The 13,167-nt window shown below is 39.7% G+C and overlaps 1 protein-coding gene across 2 annotated transcripts in view; it reads right to left on the reverse strand.

The window, feature by feature from the left end:
• Window positions 1–13,167, reverse strand: part of LOC144192354 (glutamate receptor ionotropic, kainate 2) — a 66,709-nt gene that overhangs the window by 11,503 nt on the left and 42,039 nt on the right. For both annotated transcript variants that reach the window (XM_077711388.1, XM_077711387.1), the window contains exons 7-12: window positions 9,210–9,353; window positions 8,489–8,596; window positions 7,883–7,996; window positions 7,595–7,801; window positions 6,590–6,813; window positions 639–757 (exon numbers count right to left, since the gene is read on the reverse strand). In XM_077711388.1, the coding sequence (XP_077567514.1) occupies window positions 639–757; window positions 6,590–6,813; window positions 7,595–7,801; window positions 7,883–7,996; window positions 8,489–8,596; window positions 9,210–9,353 (916 nt within the window). The remainder of the gene's footprint in view (window positions 1–638; window positions 758–6,589; window positions 6,814–7,594; window positions 7,802–7,882; window positions 7,997–8,488; window positions 8,597–9,209; window positions 9,354–13,167) is intronic.

Below are 13,167 nucleotides of genomic sequence, written 5' to 3' on the forward strand. Positions count from 1 at the left end.
TATTTGCACCACGTAACAAAACACAACAAGATAACGCTGCTTGCACCAAAAACAGTCAAACAGTCAAGAACTCTCTTGAGGTTTTTTTTTCTCTCATTTTTCCCCCCCTCGTCTTTCTATTCAGCCGAAGCGGCGCTCTCTCCGAGATGAAATCACTTGGGAAAAAAAAAAAGCTCTCAGAAAAGATAATTGTTGGATTTCATATGCGCTTATCCCACACCAACCCCCCCACCTACCTCCCCCCTTTAGTCCCTGACACAAGTGAGCGCTTTGAATAATGCAAAAGGGGGGGAAAAAGTAGAACATGTCCTGCAGACAGGTTGTTTTCACGCATGGAATGTATTCAGCAGCGATGATTAAGCAAGAGTGTGGAGAAGTGACGGCCTGTTTTGGGCCAGAGAGTCATGTACCCAAGGTAACCTCACATCCTGACTCCACACCCCACTCGTCTCTAAGGCATTGACGGGCCCGGTAAAGACAGAGAGAAGACACTGGCTATCATAGAATTAACGTCCTGATACATGGGAAAGCCACATGTCTATTTCTCTGTCCCTGCCGGCTAGTATAGGAAGAAAAAAAGAAGCCCAACCCTAAGAGACGGTGGGATATAGAGAGGCTACACAGGCTGAGGTAAGTACCTTGCTGCATGAGAGCCCCAACTCCAAACCAGAAACTATTGAGAAGTGTAAAATTGTTTTCCACTACATCCGAGTCGGGGTTGCAAGGGTGCGGGTTGTACCACTCGTAGGGGCTAAACCTGTAAAGGGGAAAGGAGAAAGAAAAGAATGTTAGAAATAGATCAAATATTTAAAAAAAATGAAATAAATGTTCATTGGAATACTCCAAAGAATCATGTTATGAGTTTGGGAAGTCTATCATAGTAATAGAAGGATAAAGTCAGTTCATTTACGAGGAAAAAGTGGGGATTTTATGAGGATTAAGTCATAATGTTTTATGAGAAAAAAAGTCTAAAGTTTATGAGAACTGTGTGACTTTATGAGGGGAAAAAATAGTAGTGAGATTATGAGCATATAAAGGAAACATGTCAGAAAAACATAGTTAAGAAAGTTGTAAAGGCATATTTAAATGTTGGGGTAAATAGAAGCCGTTGGATGGAGACGGAATATTTTTATGTGGTTGTTTTTGTTTTAACAGTACAAATCAAATGTTTTTCTTGGAACAAAAAAATACAACGTTATTTTCCCTGGACTATGAGTTACCTGTTAAAATTACCCTTAATTCCTTGAAAACTATTTGAGTTTCTTTGTAGAATATCAAAAATTGAAAGAGTTACCATTCCAAATTTCTCAGAAGAGTACATTATCCAAAAAGAAACAAAGACTTACTTATCTCCCCTATGTAATAACAGCTCTAAACTAAATACAATGCAAATTCCCTTTGTATTTTAACACTGAGAAAAAGACTAGTGTGTGAATTTCAAGCCACGTGGCCCCGGGGTCAAAACATGTACCGAGACCAAATCATTCAGGCTTTCACCGAGATCAACTTATTGGCATTCTCAAATGCCTTCACTTTATTGTGAGCACGGATCAATAATGTGGAATAACACTGTCACTGGTGATAATGTCCTAGTGTGTGATGATCTTAGGAGCTCATTTGGATTCCCTGACTCAGGAGTTGTTGTCTTCCATGCACTAGCTATATTACTCACATATCCCATCCACCCATCCACACACACACACACACAAAATTTTTTTTTAGCACAACCTTCCAGAGCTGCTTTGGCTAGGGTGTCAGTGTCTTCAGGTCAATCGTAAGACATTTCTTATTAATTAGCTTGACTAAAAGTGGCATAGCATTAGTGTGAGGCGAATGGGAGAGTGTTAATCATCAAGGAGCTGATAGAGTTTGTGCTGAAGTGCTTGATACATGGCTTAAGCAAGGTTGAGAGGCCCTTCAGGTGTGTGCTAACAACTCTACAAATCCCACTAGTAAAATTTGTCTTGCTGAGATAAACTTTTGAAAAAAAGAAACATAATAAAAGAAGTTTTTTTTGAGCTGATATGCCCCCTGAAGCAGTTATTTCCAATTAAAATAATGTTTTCCGAATTGAAACTGAAAATGTATTATTGGTAATGATTTGGGCAAAAATATTTGACCAGAAAAGGCTTTTTTTCCCTTCCAAATTCCTGCCGCAAGCGACCGCAAAGTGCTGAAGAAATAGCGGCGCTCGATGAGGAGATTAAACCCGATTATCATAAGCTATATCATATCGCGCTTTCCCACACAATAAATGTTGCTCAGAGGACTTTAGAGCACTTGTAGTGTAAAAAGGTGAAGTGCGGGTCATAAAGTTGTGTGGCATCCAGTTTTTCTGTGCAAAAAAATGCAAATATTTGCTGTATATTGTCATTATATAACTTTCATTGCATTAAGTATACATCCTAATCAACATGATGACAAACTGTAAATAATACATTGCATTTTAATACTGAACTATGCGATGTCCAAACCTCTATGTGTAAGATGCATGATTAAAACTTCATATTTTGCAGAAGACAGTGAAATAAGTGAACTTAAGGCTTTAAATGTATCGCCTATACATCTTTTAAGCTTCTTTTTAAACATCCTCTAGTCTATTCAGCCTCAAAATGTTTATATATAAGTATATTTCGCCTGCCAAAATTCCTGGCCAATCATTTTTTTTTGCCTCCCAATCAAATGTGCCTGCAAGTATATGCCAACAAAGATCTTCCCATTGAAAGCTAGGTCTTTTCCACCATTTTTTTTGCATCTCTAGGCAATTTGAAGGCTTTTTACTTACCCCTCTTTACTGCTATTACTGCTCATCCCTATCCAAGGCTGTTATATACTTTATACTATTCAATGTTAAACTCTTGCATAGGGGCCAACGATGATTGAAGATGCTTTATTTTGTACAAGTTGACACCCAACCACCCTTTCAGTATCAGGAATGGAGTGGAACAATGTCACTTGGCAAACCAATCAGATGAACATGTTTAGGACGTTTCTCCCTTGGCAAGATTGCTCTTCAGTTTTACAATTTCCTTCATGTTCCCCTTGAAAAGCACATTTTCCGAAATGGCCGGCGCTCCACGCCGTAATTCTTCCTGTCAACGGCATCAACGGATACTGATTTGCTAGAATGCCAATGAGCTCTGTCTCCTTGGAGGCACCGTTAGGTGATACTGCCAAATGGCCTTGTGGCGTACGTAGTATGCATATCGGCTTGGTGCACAAGCCTTATCCGCCACCATAGATTTGTCCTGTGCTAAAACGGCAACTGATTTGAATGCAAGGTTAAATCTTTAGGGCAGGGGAAGGAAACCTATGGCTCAGGAGCCACATATGGCTCGTTTGATGGGTTCATATGCCTCTGTACTGACCTGTGAGGTGAACTATGGGGAAACTACTGGTGAGAAAGTGCAGGAATAGGAGCTTTACGTTGGTATTATGGCCTTATAATCATGTTTTTTTCATTACACTATTTTGTATGGATTTTCTCATTGATACTTATTGATTAGTAACAATGTTGACAAAAGAATACAGACATTTTGTACTTTAAAAGTGGTGAAGTGACCAAAAAAAGGCACATATGTTCATGTATGTTGACTTTTAAATTCACAGGATGGCTCTCAAGGATTAATATTTAAAAAAAATATTAATTGTCTATGGCTCTTTCCATCAAAAACGACCTCTGCTTTAAGGGATGCTTTCCTATATTAACTGTATGCATGCATAGAAGTTATTCTAATATAAATCTCAGCTCCTGGTAGGTAAACAAGAGCTGCGCTTAGAGCCGTATATAAAAGGTGTGGGTGTGAATCCATGTAACATGCGCTCGATCGGATTGGGTTTCTCTAGTTCGCTCAGCACTCTCTAGATGTGTATTCAGCCAGGGTATTGCTCCGTTGTATGACCTTTGCCTGAAGCCAGCCTATATTCCCGCAAGCTGTGTTCGGCACGCTAGGAAGAAGCGCATGAAGAACACGCTGGACATTAGGTCACCTCCACGCATCGGGCGCATGTCAACTTGCACACGGAATGCTAAAAGGATTCTCTGGAGCCGCCTCCTCTCTTCTACTTCGCACAATATCACAACGGCACTCCTTTTAACTGTCCCCTGGATTCAATTACTCTGCCTGGCTTTATAGATCTGTTGACTGGCTCACAGGCCAAGTGAGGACTTAATGTTCAGGGTGTTGAATCGCCACTCAGTTGACTTGAAAGCTCGCACTAGTTGCAACTAAGGATGCCATTTAAATCATCCACTCTCCTGGGCGGGATGACATTTTCTACCTTGAAAGCGACTTGTGATGTGAGAAAATATCATTTGTTGCCGTTAATAAAGAGAGAAATACGTTCAAGCGTAGACAGCTCTGGAAGGATCCGTTGGGAGAAGAGTGTTTGTCTCCCGCTTCAGATAGGATAACGCATTCAGGCAAGGAGAGAAAGAAAAGATATATATGTGAGTGTGTGTGTGTGTGTGTGTGGGAAGTGCTTCAAAGATGTCAATCCCCAGCAGGAGACTGGAGTGTTTTGTGTTTTATTGTGCAAGAGCACAATTCCATGAACTCCAATCGGTTTATTTGCAAAGAAAGGAGGACTAAGGTCGCAAACAACATAATATTACAAGAGAAAAGTTCAAAGGTGCTTGGAATAAAACCAGAATATTATATGAAGATCCGTGTAAGGTCGATAAAGTCAGTTTAGTAGAAGAAAAAAGTCAAAAGATCGGAATAAAATAAGGAAGATAACTGTAAGGTTATTGGAATTTGATTACATTTATCGTAGTAGAAAAGAAGAGATGGAAATTGAGTTGGCTAATGTTAAATTGTTGTGTTGATACTTAAAACTGTCGATTTTTAAGAGAAATGATTCACAATTTTGGGAAAAAAACATTATACTGTAAAAGAGGTTGTCAATTTAGAAGTGTGTAATGTTGCAAGACAAATAGGAATTGCATCAAGAAAAAATAAGAGGCAATGGCAACCTCATTTTAAAAGGAAACATTCATAAAATGAGAGGATAAAGTTGAGATTTTATAGGACCAAAGCTGCATGATTAAAAATAAATAAATAAATAAAAGAAGCTATAAACTCCATCTCCAAAAGTCTTGTGTATAATTATGCGTTATAATGTTATTTACTTTTTTTTGAGGGGGCGTAATGATTTCTTTATTTTCTCATAATTCCAACCTTATTTTCCCTCCTGTCATCCAGTTCTCCCAAAAGCGCAACTCTATTTTTGTTAAGTATTTTTTCCTTGTAAATCCCAATACTCTTTCCTGGCAAAGGATTAAAGAAAAGTATGTTTTTTTTGTTTGTTTTTTGGATTCAACTAGATGACTTTGCCTGGCTTTTGTTGAGCATTTTTCCACACTCCGAATAGTGTACAAACAAGGTCCTGATTTAATATTTTTCACTGTAGTTTGCAATTAAAATCACGATGCATATACAATTAGATCAAAGCACCCGAGCAATTTCATGAGTTGAATATCAAAATAATTGCATGTTCATCACTTACCCAGCCGTGGTTACTAAATACTTTTTGCATATTCTGAACTAACTTAGGTGACAGTTGCTGCTTTTCTTTTCGTGTGATCATTTTGCAGGTAACATTTTATAAAATGAGAGTTAAACCCAAAAATGGAGGGTTTAATTTTCACGATTTTTGTTCCGGGGTGTTTATTTTTGTGGGTTTTTACAAGGATAACTTTACTTTTGAACAATTTCAGCAATTTATTGTGCATGTTTACAAGCGCTGATGAAGTACTTTGACTTGTTTTTTTACGCATTTTACTGCAAGGAAATCAAGCATCAGTTATTTGTCTTGAGTTTTCCCTTCAAAGCGTCCCTGACCCTCCATTAAAATTGTGCTTACACTTGGAGTTTTACCATCAGCCGCCTTGTGTTTTTGGGCATTATATATTTATTTGTTTGTGTGTTAGCAAGATTACGCAAATAAAACACATAAATAATTTCTATATAAATTGTGGGGTGAACTGGAATTGGATAAAAAGCCCAAAAACGTTTTCCTTCTAAAGTGTTTCTTAACTGAATTTTTGGAATAAGGATTTACTGAATTGTAAATGATAAGATTAAATCATAAATGTATCCCTTCATAAAAACACAATAGATATTAGTTCTAAAAAACAGCCATGCATATTCCTCTAGTTAAGTTTTGTTAACTGGCCGAAAAAAGTCTCACATTATTATTCAAGGAAGAAAAAAGAGGGCAAACTAACATTTACAAATGGCAGCATTAGGTTAATTTGTTTTCGTTTATCTGGTATAGAATGGCAGAGATGGAAAGTACTAATTTAATTAAAAAGAGCAAAGTTGGTAGATTCCATTTTATAGCTGTAAATAGTAGAAACTAAAGTGTTTACTTTACAACATTTATTTAAAAGTGTTGAAATACATGTTATGTGTTTTCTCCAACTAATTGCACTGAAACTATTTTGTTTTTGTTGTTGTTTTACTGATCTACGAACAAAATAAGTGCCATCTTGCACATTTTACCTTGTGGTGCGTTTAGGAACTGGTAGAAAAAAATGGTGACATTTCCAAGGGAAAGGGGATATGGGGGAAAAGTGTCATGTTACCTGGCTATGACAAACAGCACGCAACTGACACCCAAGCAAGCCAGCAGAATATACATCCAGATATCAGGAGAGAGAGGATTTAGGAAGGAGAAGACCCCCGGGTTGGTGCCATTGGGTTTGCGGTACAGGATACTTATCCCCAGCGTCATGAAGGGCTTGGAGAAGTCGATGACCTTCTCCCGAACGTAGGTGATGGCCAGAGGAGCGACCGCCAAGTCGACTTTCTGCAGCGACACCAAAGGAGCAAAGTGGATGAGGCCGGTGGGGTGACCTCGCCGAAGAAAAATCAGCAGAGTGGACAAATCAAATTAGCATTTGATTCCTGTCCACAGCCGGCGAGGTCAACGCGTACGGGGCGGAAAAAAGCCGGGACGACGGAAGAGGGAAAATAATCAGGGTCGTTAGTTCACTTAGATTACTGACATTTCTATTTATTTTTAATGGAAATTACATCTCGGGGTTTATGTTTGAACTTTCCTAAATGGTGTCACAGGTGAGTCAGAAAGGCAACACTCTTAGGATTAGATTAATCTGTCAGGAAGGGCATCTTCCTCTACAGGGCGAAGAGATCACACCAAGGGTTTATTAGAGGGGAAAAAAGTTAATTATGCCCAGCTAGTAACGGCCATCTTTGGTTTTTTTCGTTAACTCGTTGCCTGCCAGTTGTTGCTTTTGTATAATTACATGGCTAAACCAAAAAGTCAAGACCTGAAGAAATCTTAAAAGAGAATTGTAGTGGGTTTAACTCATGGGCAAACTACGGCCCGCGGGCCACATCCAGCCCGCAAGGCCTTTTAATCCGGCCCACCGAGGTTGTCCAAATAATGTTTTAGTTTTTTTTCTTAATACATTCCTTATTACTTTACTTTTTACTTTATACTTTAATGATGAATGATGAGTATGTTAATACTTTAGTTCTTGTTTTCTGTTTATGTTTCATATGTACCGTTAACGGATGCACTTTTTTATATGTATCATATCTTGCCCACCCCTGGTTTAACTCACGTGATCCATAAGCTCGCGAACCATGCCGTTCCACTGGCCCGTGCTCTCATCCAGAGCGCCGTATTTCCCGTCTTCGACCAGTCGGACTTCGTACTGGAAGCCCAGAATTCCAGAAAGTTCCCTCAGCAGGTCAATGCAATACCCCTCGAAGCGGTCGTTCCCATACAGAGGCTTATCGGACTTCTTGAACATGACATATGGTTCCTCCTGTTGGAGCAACGTGTGGAAAAGGTTAACTCGTGGAATTATGACTTGGTGCTCAGTTTTATAGCTGACTTATTAGTCTACCAGAATGGTGGATACACGCAGAGATTTGTTAGCCAGTGAGTCAGTGATGTTCGACGTCTTGCTTTTGTGAGCCTCCGACATATTCAGACCGCTGGGAGGATCCCATGTCCCGATCTGTGGAGACAGCTCAGCATCACACTTTGTCTCATCCACTCAACGCGCTCTCACACCAATTTATTAGGAAGTGGTAGAAAGTGTTTGGACAGAACAATGGAGAAATATTCCAGAAATGCAACACATTTTGGCAAAAATGCTGGCAATTCTCCACTTAGAAATTGTTTGTCTTTTTAAGGTCCCCTTTTTAAGATGGACTTGTAGTTACATTTTTTGGGGGTCATTCTGCATGACAACATTTGGATGTACATGCCGTTTTTTTTTGTTATTTTGTCCCAAAAAAACATGTACCCAAAAGAAAAATTCTGTTTCAAATGAGAAAAATAAACCAAAATAAAAAATAATCACTTGTACAATAACAGCAAATTGTCACATAGTTCTTTTATCATTTGGGAATAAAATTTATATATTTTTTACAGGTTAAAAAAACATATTTCAAATAAAAATGACTTAATTGACTTCAATACCAACATATGAAGCAGGTTACTGCACCTTTTCCAAACCTTCCTCCTTCAAGCTGATAACATCCAGATCAAAATCCGTCCTTAGTCCATTGGTCTTGTTAAAGAGGACTCGTCCAGTCAGGCCATCCCAGTGAGCCTATAAACATAATGTTGATAATGATAATGAAAATCCACAGCCACTCAGCGCGGCCGTTTCATCAGAATGAACTGCCGTCTTTCTCCACAATATCAATCTAACCTCTAACCACCTCATTTTATTTCCGAATCATGCACTGCGCCGAGCTCTCCTCTCTCTCTGTCTGCCGCAGTAATTTAGCGGGAGACGGCAAAGCTGCTAAAAGGCAAAAAAAACGAGGCGAGTTCCGCTTTGAAGCAACAGACAGAGACATGGAGAGACTCAGAAGCATGGCGAGACCATGAGCTGAGGGTATCGTGCCAGTATTACTAAGTACTCATTGATGATCATGAAAATGACCTGCAATGATAACGTCCCCGGAATGAAAAAGCGACAAGAACAAAGCCAGCGAGCTGCTGACCCAAGCTAGAATCCCCATGTTTTGATATCGACACGGCGACAGATGCGCATTGAAGAAATAAAGGTAATGAAAGGGTTTAAGATGTGTTCACAAGGGCTATCAGACAGAAGAGGAGGGTCTAGAAAATCAGTGATTCCCCACAACGCCTGGCTCTCATCAAAGTAACACGGCTCAGCAGTAACTGGGTCAAAGGTGGACGATGTGCTACGTTACCTCTTTGATGAGGCCGATGAAGCGTCCGCCGAAACGCCACGGCTTGTGGCGATTGCACTGTAGGGAGCTGACGGTGATCTGCTGCGACTGCTGGACCGCCACCGCCACGACGTGCACGGCGTCGTACATCAGGGCCGCGTCCGTCTGCCAGGGAGAAAAAAGAGGATACATTGAAGCTTTCACATTGACCATTTTGTATCAGGAGTAAGCCGGGTAGATCTGGAAGATGGAGTGATGGTTAAAATGATGTTGATATTTCTTCTTTTTCATTTAAATGAAGATATCTTATCTTTTTTGGCCACCAAATATTTTTTTTCTGCAGTGTATGGCGTTATTTTGCTCAATTCCATAAAACAAATACATATTTTAAAATGAATATAGGGTAGTTTGGAGGAAATTTGCTTATTCCCATTAATAAGCAATCCCAGAATCGGCCAAGCAAGGATAAAAAAAAAGAATGAGCAATTATCTATCTAGGGCAGTTCCCCCGCTTGACTTCAGATATGCTCCAGCACCCTCTGTGACCCTTCGTGTGCGGAAGATAAATGTAATATCTACAGTGGAATAAAGTATGCTTGATGAAAAGAATACATCCATTCAATGCAATACTCATAAAAGAGAAATCCAAATTATACAAAAACACAATGCAGTATTTCTTTTTATGATATGTGAAACCTTTTAGGATAACAAAAATAGCCCTCCATCAAATCTCAAAACAACATCTGATCACACCAATTCCATTTCCAAGCCACTGTTGGCTGCACTGAGAAAGCTGCAGCAAGGAGTCCCTAGCCTGTCGTCGTGGAAACTAATGACTCCTGATGGGTGTTCCCGTCCCCCAAAGAGATGGCAATGGAAGCCGAGCAACCAGTCCAGACGGGATGTCTCTGGGTGGTCCAGACCCCATGCAAAGTACCGTAGTCTACATTATAAAAAAGGGGGAAGGGCGATATGTAAACTGACAATATTGATAACTATTCACAACTGAGCCCCTGGCTTCGGTATCAATAAAAAAAACAAAATAAGTACAACGTCAACACTATCCTAATATTTGCCCAAATAATACAGTGTCTCAAAAACATCCAGTCGTTCAGTTATTGGTTTTTCCAACAAAGGCATGCAACTGGGCTCCTAACTCAGCGTTCAATATATAATTGCAGTTATTGACTCAATGCATTTACTCTAGAACTGGAGCTCCATTCCAAAATATCATGCTGCAAATGACGTAATTGTAGGTCTTTATCAAATGTTATGATACTGATTTTCAGCTTTGATGAACAGTGATTGGGGTTTTCAGTATTAAAATTTGATAAAAAAAGGTATATTTACATTTTAAATACATATAAGACATGTTCTATTGAGAATCTTAACATTTGACAACACATCATCACCCAAGTTGGCAGGAAATGTTCAATTTTCAGGTCTTGGTTCGACCTCATGTTATTACTATAAAAACCTGGTTTGATTGACAGAGTCATGTCGAAACTACACGAGTTTTGAAAGATGTAGCTCATTAGAGTAAATGCCTCAGAGGGACAAAAGGCAGCAATGTGTTCATCAGTCTTACAGCTCCCCAACGTCTCTTGCACCATTGTTAATTGTTTAAATCAGTTCTGCTTGCCGCTGTGTAAGTTTCAAAATCTTGGCATATTTTACAAGCAGGCAAATTTGTCATATTTCCGCTCTTTCAAAATCTTGGCATATATTTTATGAGCAGGCAAATTTGTTATATTTCACCTATTTTGTGGTCCCTGGAGAAGAGCAATTCCCCAATGCATTGGCTTGTGATGGAAACAAGCGGCTGGTGGCACCAAGTGAAAAAGGGACAGATCAAGGGAGCAAACATGTGAAATGATGGCTTACATCTCTGGCAGATTGCCTTCCATCTCAAAACAATCCAAGTGTGATCTGGATATTTGTTTCAGAGCCAAGCTCCAATGCCGAGAGCCGTTTTAAGTGCTTTAAGTGAAACCAATCTCCAGCAAACAGGGACACTCGGAGCCGAGGGGGAAAGGTTTCAAGCAAGATGGTTGGCTCTTGTGCCTGCTCATAGAAAAAAAAAACCCAGACTATGCATGTTACAACTATAAGATGACACACTTTCTTGTAATTTCTTTCGTTTTTTGAATGATAAGTGTGTTATCAAAAGTTTAATCTTAACCCAAAAAAATATGGGCCTGAATTACAATTGATTTTCAAGTTAAAATTCAATGCATAAAGGCTCTATGACATGATAAAAATCAAGAAGCAGTATTAGTTTGGCAGCTGGTGGACCAAATATTAAAAAAAAAGGCTGTTTTTCCATTTTAAATTGACATTCAGCTGATGTTTACGGTCAAAGTGAACCCGAAACAAAAATAATTAACCTTCCTTCATTTAAAATGACAGCGTAGCTTTAATTATGCATGGCTTAAGGCAAATAAACAATGTAAAATATGATGGACGTGCTAACGGATATCATCGATGTCAAGGTGTTATAACCCTTCAATTGACAGCTATTTTAACACAAGTGACGGGGGCAACGCATGAAAAGAAATGACAACAAAAGCCTCAGGCATCTATTCTTTATCCTCTACATATGAATACAAGCCTTAAATGTGTTAAATCAAATTATTCCTGTATATATTTTTTTTAAATCAGAGTACCATTTTTTATTTTGGCTGGCATTGAATTCTGGCTTCTTGTATTAATTTCAATGGGAAAATATGATTGGAGTTTTTAGTGTGGTCTCAGAACTCATTAAAAAAGTATCTCAAGGTACCGCTGTGGTTTATGGTGAGATTCCCGTTGGAGAATTTTGAACTTAACAGAGCCAGGGTTGATGTCTAAGTGCGTGGGTTTTCTCTGGGTACCCCGGTTTACTTTCAAATCCCCAAAACATGCATGATAGACTGGTTGAACCCTAAATTTGTATGAATTCGAGTGTAAATGGTTGACCTTTGCCCCCTAGTGCTCTTCAATTGGCTGTCCACCAAATCAGGGTGTCCTCTGCCTGGTGCCAAAAGTCACCTAAGATAGGCTCCAGCACCCCCCGAAAAATGATTGAATAATTGTATTGAGGAAGATAATTTTTTGAGCATCGCATAGTAATTTTTTTTAAACACATCTTACAGTGGTTTTCCATTTTCAAGACATGTGTGGCCATCGTTTTTCCGACATGAAAACACGGGTGCATATGTGAGAAAGAAAAACAGTAGCAAGATAAAAGTGTGAATGCCGCATGCGCACACATTCACTCGGTGACAAAATCAAACTCCCCCGAGACACGCCTCATTTACTGAAGGTGCACCCGGCTTCTTCATTTGGAACAGGAGGAGTGAAAATGCTGCCGTGTGAACATTTATACAAATATATTCCTTCCCCCCCCTGCATCAGTATTCACGCCATCCATCCACCTGTGCATAATTCCATAATTCCTCTGATAATGTAGCACTCTGAAAAATGACATCCCCCTTTCTCATTTCAGCTCGACACACAGAAACAAGCGCACACAAACTAGATACAAAATACACACACGGCTGGTCCAGTGATGGACGGGAAGTGCAGCTGCAGTGGTTTCTACATATCATATACATCTGATTAGCCCTAACGAGATTAAGCCTGACCTGTTATTCACCATGCATCATTGCTCTACAGCTGCCAGGCACATAGCAATAAGAGAGACGGGGCGCGCCAACGCCATCCGTCGGTGGCGGCGACGAGGAACCTGGCTGGATTTCTCGGCGCCGCAGCCGCCCAGACGTTCCCGTGGGACTTGATGATTTACTAGACGAGTAGGCTAATTATTCATTTCATTACCAAGTTCATATGCATGTGCGTCGCTCTACTAAGCACTGGATGCGGGCGTTTAATTCACAAACACCGCTGTCGTTTTTTCAAATGTATGACTTACACGCTGGCATTTGTCAAGCGGGGTTTTGTGTATGAAAAGGGGCAATGATTAATGCGGGAAAAGTGT

This window comes from Stigmatopora nigra, unplaced genomic scaffold (genome assembly GCF_051989575.1).
Source record: "Stigmatopora nigra isolate UIUO_SnigA unplaced genomic scaffold, RoL_Snig_1.1 HiC_scaffold_26, whole genome shotgun sequence".
Lineage (NCBI taxonomy): Eukaryota > Metazoa > Chordata > Actinopteri > Syngnathiformes > Syngnathidae > Stigmatopora > Stigmatopora nigra.